Source organism: Syngnathus scovelli, chromosome 2 (genome assembly GCF_024217435.2).
Source record: "Syngnathus scovelli strain Florida chromosome 2, RoL_Ssco_1.2, whole genome shotgun sequence".
Classification (NCBI taxonomy): Eukaryota; Metazoa; Chordata; class Actinopteri; order Syngnathiformes; family Syngnathidae; genus Syngnathus; species Syngnathus scovelli.
Genome location: NC_090848.1, coordinates 10,247,351 through 10,254,009, shown reverse-complemented (window position 1 = coordinate 10,254,009; position 6,659 = coordinate 10,247,351). Strand labels below are relative to the sequence as shown.

Here is a 6,659-nt window from a genome sequence, read left to right as displayed (position 1 = left end):
GGAAACGTTTTGGATATCAGCCTCTGTTTGTGTCTTTTGTCTGTTTTGAGCACGTCTCGTATTGTAAGGACATACAAAAGTATTACGTTTGCCTTAGCATGGTCGAAATAAGCTTCATCTAATCAACAATATAACAGTGCTAGCAATACTAAGCTAGCATTAGCACTGTCAACAAGATTTAGTGATGAATTATGTTGGTATCATGATTTATTCACAAGTGTCACTGTAACATGAAATGTTACCGTGTGAAAATATTTCCATCCCTTTACTCAAAAACAGGACATTTCAATTGGACAGTGCAGAAAAGGCACCAATTATAATTTAGTTACTGGTTTGACATGTCAAAAACATTGTTTTCCCAAAGTAAAGGCAGATGTTAACAAATGTCATACTTTGATTAAACATAGATAATCGATAGTCTAACGAAGGACTACAGAAATACGAGATTTACTGTGGTGAGGGTTATATTCTGAAGATTTGAACAATTTTAAAATAAACAATATCTTTAATAAACTGATGATCAGAATAGTTGATTATTTAATAAATTAGTTGTTGATTTATCAATTGGTTGTTTTCACTTCGAGTTCAATGCGTTCACAGAATCTCCCATCTCGTTAAAAATCCATGCAAAGAAATAAAACAAAAGCAGTTCATGGATTAATTTATCGTTTTGCTCACTCCATTTTCCGCCACAGTCAAACAACCTACATTTGACATGTGCTTTCTACTCCCTCAATATAGGCGTGTTACTATTTTCAACCTCTGTAAATGACCCACTGTGGATGTAGCTGTTCATTTTACTTGCGTTAAGTACATTTCAGTTTCTTCTTTTGAACGTGTCAAATCAGTACTTCAAACTTGGTGAGACTATTTCATTAAACAACTATCTGTACTTCTAACCTAAATTATGACGTATATTTTTGCCACCTCAACGTAAAATTGGGGTCAAAGGTTTTTTTTTGCGTGGCATTGATAAGAGCCATTATAAAGCCATAAACTCATAAACCAATTAGAAGAGTCTGAAGGTCAGTTGCTCTGATTCTTTGCTTTTATTTCAACACGTAGCACCTAAAACGTGTCTGCACTTTACCAAATAGCAACTCAGCTTTGATTTGTGTCAATGGGACAAATAGACTTCATGAATTCATAATAGTAAATAAAAAAAAGCTAATTAATGATAACGTAGTTTCTGCTCAAGAGTACAGGCTAGGTGTAGATGTTGCTGGTCAGGACAAACTTAGCTATAGAATATAAAAGTGGGTGTGAGAGAAACAACTACAAAGCACAATTATTGTCCTTTAAAAATGCCATCGTTAAAATCGCTTGTTTGCACAATTACAGGGAAGACATAAACAAAATAAAACCCCTCCGAAATCTGATTTGAAACTTATTTTATCTGTTAAATTTAATATTTAAGTTGGTCATCAACAAAGAGGGAAATGAGTGGGGAGAAAGAGGGTCCTCGAGTGCTAGTTGGATTTTAAATGAGCAAGTTTCTCTTTCATAACATCTAGTTACTTTTTGCCTAAAGGCAAGTGTAATTTACATATTTGCATATTTCCGTTTTGCTCGTGGATGATTCAAAATTCCACAGGGGGACTAGAAAATGCGGTCTTATTCCGTCATGACCAAGCAGCTCTTATGTAACTGTTACAGGACACCCAGTGGCAGATAAAGGCTCGCAGAAGTACACACTGTCTGTGTGTGTTTTAACAACTTGATGGTGGAGTAATAGCAGCAGCAACGAGAAAATAAGTGTCTAGCTCCGCTGTGAAAATGCAATCCTTATTTATTCAGAACGGAAAGGAAACAGCAGAGCCTGTGAAAGCCCAAGTCAAAGGTGAGGAAAAGAAGAAAGCCAATTCATATATAACTCCTTTTGTGTCACGAAAATGTCGAAAGAATTGGTTGTCAATCTGTGAGCTCCCTCTAGTGGTACTGAAACAATTACTTCTAAACACAATTTAGCTTTATTTAACTTTAAATTTAAGTACATTTGTGACGATCCAGACGAAAACTTTGATCTTTGCAGGTTGTGTGCCCACATGGCTGCAGGGCACGCTGATAAGGAATGGGCCAGCTCTATTTTCTCTGGGCGACTCGGAGTACAACCACTGGTTTGATGGAATGTCTCTCATTCACAGCTTCATGTTCAAAGACGGTGGGTTGTTGGTGCAGTGGCTGGCTGTGCATTTGCTACCTGAGCCTTTAGTGACTTGACTAAATTTGTTTCTTGATATCACCATTATCACATCTCAATTATAAAAAAATACTCAGAAATGACCAAAAAAACACAACATATAAATAAAGTAAAGCATACCCACCAGAGATGCATGTTTTAAAAAAACGCGTTGACAAATGAGTTCAAATCGTTTCCTGAACTAATTAACGTCCACAAAAAATACTCGTAACCAGGGGCGTGCAAACAAGGCATCGATCAGAAGGGGCATTCACAAAATTTGGAATGGGCAGCACAGACGTAAAATCTCGGTCATCACTCATTGGTTAATATTTGGGGCCCTCCCATGTGGCAGAAGAAAAAAACCTTTGCCTTTGGGTCGCACGCACAGGCAATCTCAAATTCCCCCGGCTAAATTTTGGGCATTCTGGCAATAGTGTGTTGATACATCATGTTGCAGGCCCCCTTCATGTTGAGATTTTTGTTTCTCCAGGTGAGGTGTTTTACAGAAGCAAGTTCCTGAAGAGCCACACCTATAAGAAAAACATTAAGGCTGACCGGATTGTTGTCTCCGAGTTCGGCACCATGGTCTATCCTGACCCCTGCAAAAACATCTTCTCCAGGTGCTCGACACAAATACAGTCGTAGCTTGATTTATGAGTTTAATTTGTTCTAAACCGGTTACACTATCAAATATTATAAACATTTATCAAACAATAAAGGTAACTGTGGAAATAAATTCCTGGAAAAATATCCCAAAAGCCAATCATCGGGTTTGGCAACTGGCAAGGTCTAAGGATTAATACAAGGAGGGACAGTGCCCTTGTGCGCCCCCCCCCCCCCCCCCCCTCCTTCTAGCTCCGCCAGTGCTTTGAGTACTGCGTCAGTTGGAATGTTTGTTTCCAAAAATATCAAGTTGGCGCTGATCGTCTCTTCCTCAACAGAGCATTCACACATCTCAGCAATGTCATTCCTGACTTTACCGACAACAACATGATTAACATCATCCGCTACGGTCAGGACTACTACGCTTCCTCGGAGATCAACTACATTAACCAAATTGATCCGGTTACTTTGGACACAGTTGAAAGGGTGAACGTTATGGCAGGACTCTTGCAAATTCTGCTCAATACTGTGAGATATTTCCATTTCAACTCCGCATCCATTTCAGATCAACTACAGGAATCATATTGCTGTCAACTTGGCAACGGCTCACCCTCACTATGATGACGAAGGCAACACATACAACATGGGCACCACCATCGTGGGTGTTGGTCCACCAAAGTATGTCATATTTAAAGTCCCAGCTGATGCTTCAGGTAGTCTTATGATCATTGTTCGCTTATGCCAGGGGTGTCCAAACTACAACCTGGTGCCCAATCGCCATTTTTCTGGTTTTGCAACACAAAGAAAGTTGATGATAAAACAAAGTCCGTCAATAAGCTGCAGAAATATTTGTCATATTTCTCAATGCCTGATGGTATTGTCACATGCTGTATGTCTGTATGTTGACAATTACTTGTTCTATACTATAAATTGGGTATCTGGAAGTTAAGGAACCCCGTATAATTGCATAGCGTCATTTGAAAAGGAAAAAAGTTTCGACACTCCTGGCAAGTGCTCCAAGCTCATGAACCCGAGCACAATATTAACACGAGTCCTTCGTTCCAGGTTCCGAGCAGAAGAAACCTGCCCTTCGGAAGCTGCAACAGGTCTGCTCGTTTCCCGTTCGCTCCATGTTCTACCCGAGCTACTTCCACAGCTTTGGCATGACTGAGAACTTCATCGTATTCGTGGAGCAACCGTTCAAAGTGGATGTTGTCAAACTGGCAACTGCCTATTTCCGCGGCATAAACTGGGGAAACTGTCTCAAGTTCGACAAGGACGACGCTGTATGTGGACCAATCCGGATGCCGTCACCCTCACTAGTCAGTTCCTGACCCTCTGCTTTTTCCTAGACCTTCTTTCACCTATTCAATCGGAGGACAGGAAAGAGGCTTTCAACTCGTTTCTATGGGGACCCCCTGGTGGTCTTTCATCACATTAATGCCTACGAGAGTGAGGACCACGTGGTGTTTGACCTCATTACTTATAAGGACGGCGATCTTTATGAGATGTTCTACATGAAGAACCTGAGGATGAATACGAGTAGCTTCATTGAGGCACATTCCAACTTGTCGCCGCCAATGAGCCAGAGATTTGTCCTACCGTTAAATGTCAGCAAGGTAAGAATTAATTGGGGTGATGCACTCAAATAGTGTTGGAAATATTGTAAAAAAAAAAAAAATTGTTAATAAGCAGTTAAGGTCCCCCTTCCTCTATCATAGGTTGCACATTTTAGAATCTAAAATGGGCCGCATTGTAGTCATAGCTTCTTTCGGAGGGGCATTATGACTGTCAACCCAAATAAATGTATCAGCACCTCATATTATATACAGTAAAAGCTACAAAACAAACTGACAAATAACTCGTTATCAAATCAGACGAGTAAAAACTGGTCAAATATTTTTAAAAAGATATTATTAAAAGTGAAGACAATTTGCAATTCTAGTAATGACACACGAATTTGATGCACAATTTGTCTTCGCGGGCCACATAAAATGATGTTGCGGGCCGTATCTGGCCCCCGGGCCTTGAGTTTAACATCAACATTTAGATGTTTCCCTCTTCCAAAAAACCCTGATTCGAATGAACACAACAAACATTTTACTCTGGTGAATTTAGAATTAAATCGCCTTTTTTTGGTCACGTCTTTTATATTGCAATCATTCAAAAATAATGACAGAATCTCAAAATGTATCAAATCCAACTGAAATACATATTGCAACGATTCATCCCCAACAAGTGTATGTTGTGCAGGACTCACCAAAAGGAGCCAATTTGGTGACTCTGGCAAACACGACTGCTACGGCAGTCATGAAGGAAGATGGTCAGGTCTTCTGCCAGCCGCAAACTCTGTTCCAAGGTTAGCATTAACTTTCATGAAGAACATACACAGTGTCACAAAACACTAGTAGACGAATAATGCTACTGTAACTGCTCCAGCCATGATTGTGTTAATTCCCGTGCCAGGTCTGGAGTTGCCAAACATCAACTACAAGTTTAATGGCAAGAAGTATAAATACTTCTACGGCTCCAAAGTGGACTGGTCTCCGCAACCCAACAAGGTCAGCACCAGGTGGAGGACAAAAAACAACTTGTTAATTGATCCCACTTGCTGTCGACTGAAAATGACATCACATGCTCAGGAGCGAATGGCAGGAAGTGGCAAAATGTGGTTTCAAAGTGTTAATCGTACATAAAAATAATGGCTATCAAATTCTTTCTATAGATATTAAAAATATTTTCTACATATGAGAAAAATATCCCTTTAGAAAGGACTGTACATCTCAAAAGTGCTCAAGGAAAGACATCCCAAAGGATATCAAAGCTGGGATGTAACAATGTGTCCCCCTCAGATCATCAAGTTTGACACTGTGGCCATGACCCATGTGGAATGGCAACAGGACAACTGCTACCCATCAGAACCTGTGTTTGTGTCATCACCGAAAGCTGTGGATGAAGATGATGGTGAGCTTTCACCATTTTTTTTTTCTGCCCTGATGAAAAGTAATTTTTAAAGATCAACTCACTCCTCTGCAGGAGTGATCTTGTCATCAGTCATCTCTCCGGACCCCAACACTTCACCCTTCATGCTTGTGCTCGATGCCAAAACGTTGAAGGAGCTGGCACGGGCCGCCATTCCTGTTAGCGTTCACTTGGATCTTCATGGACTTTTCATCCCCAACACCAACTGACAAAGTACTCAAACTTTATACTTAGAAGTAGATATACGTACATATACTTCAGACAGAAAAAAAAAAGGTCAGTATTTGGTGTGACTACCATTTGGCTCACAGTTTAAGTGCAACACTACTGCACAAGTGTGCCTTTGGCTGCCCACAATTATAGACCGCTGTAAAAAAAAAAAAAGTTTTTATACTACACAATGTTTGAAAAATGTTCACCAAGTCATCTGTTTCATCACAACCACTTGTGTTTTAAAAGTAATGCGGACTTATTAAATGTATTTGAGTCACCTCATTACCATCCATGTAGTTTACTACTACTATCCAAAAAAAAGTGCAGGTCAGGTAATTTACAGAATCAGACTCAGTAGTTGTGCGAACTTTACTTAAGGAGGGTATTTACCATCATCGGTGTGCTAAACAGTTGGCCAGTCAAGTCAAGTTTATTTATTTATTTTATTTTGGGAGCTTAAGATCAGGGGATGCTTTGAGAATAATTGTCAATTTTGGCTATGTGAAGCCCTTTGAGACTGTTTGTGATTTAGGGCTATACAAATAAACTTGACTTGACTTGACTTGGCCAGTGTCACCAAAAAGCTAATAAGTTCAAAAATACACACCATATTAGTAGTTTTTCAGATTAGAGTATTTTTGAATGGCATAAAATGGTGGTTTTATACCGGTACAAGACA

The 6,659-nt window shown here is 39.6% G+C and overlaps 1 protein-coding gene across 1 annotated transcript; it reads left to right on the top strand.

Moving 5' to 3' along the window:
• The first annotated feature begins 1,606 nt into the window (after positions 1 to 1,606).
• On the top strand, positions 1,607 to 6,262 carry bco1l (beta-carotene oxygenase 1, like). The gene is made up of 11 exons (XM_049755800.2): positions 1,607 to 1,840; positions 2,033 to 2,161; positions 2,673 to 2,802; positions 3,124 to 3,271; positions 3,351 to 3,498; positions 3,851 to 4,071; positions 4,138 to 4,404; positions 5,039 to 5,144; positions 5,252 to 5,346; positions 5,638 to 5,749; positions 5,822 to 6,262. Exons 1-11 carry the CDS (start codon positions 1,777 to 1,779, stop codon positions 5,974 to 5,976), a joined length of 1,575 nt encoding a protein of 524 aa, XP_049611757.1. The 5' UTR covers positions 1,607 to 1,776; the 3' UTR covers positions 5,977 to 6,262.
• The last annotated feature ends 397 nt before the right edge of the window (positions 6,263 to 6,659 follow it).

Excerpts from the sequence above, each read along its gene's own strand:
- bco1l (XM_049755800.2), top strand. The coding sequence starts at position 1,777 with ATGCAATCCTTATTTATTCAGAACGGAAAGGAAACAGCAGAGCCTGTG. Across the intron at positions 4,072-4,137 it reads AGTTCGACAAGGACGACGCT|ACCTTCTTTCACCTATTCAA; the intron begins GTATGTGGACCA and ends GCTTTTTCCTAG. Across the intron at positions 4,405-5,038 it reads TACCGTTAAATGTCAGCAAG|GACTCACCAAAAGGAGCCAA; the intron begins GTAAGAATTAAT and ends TATGTTGTGCAG.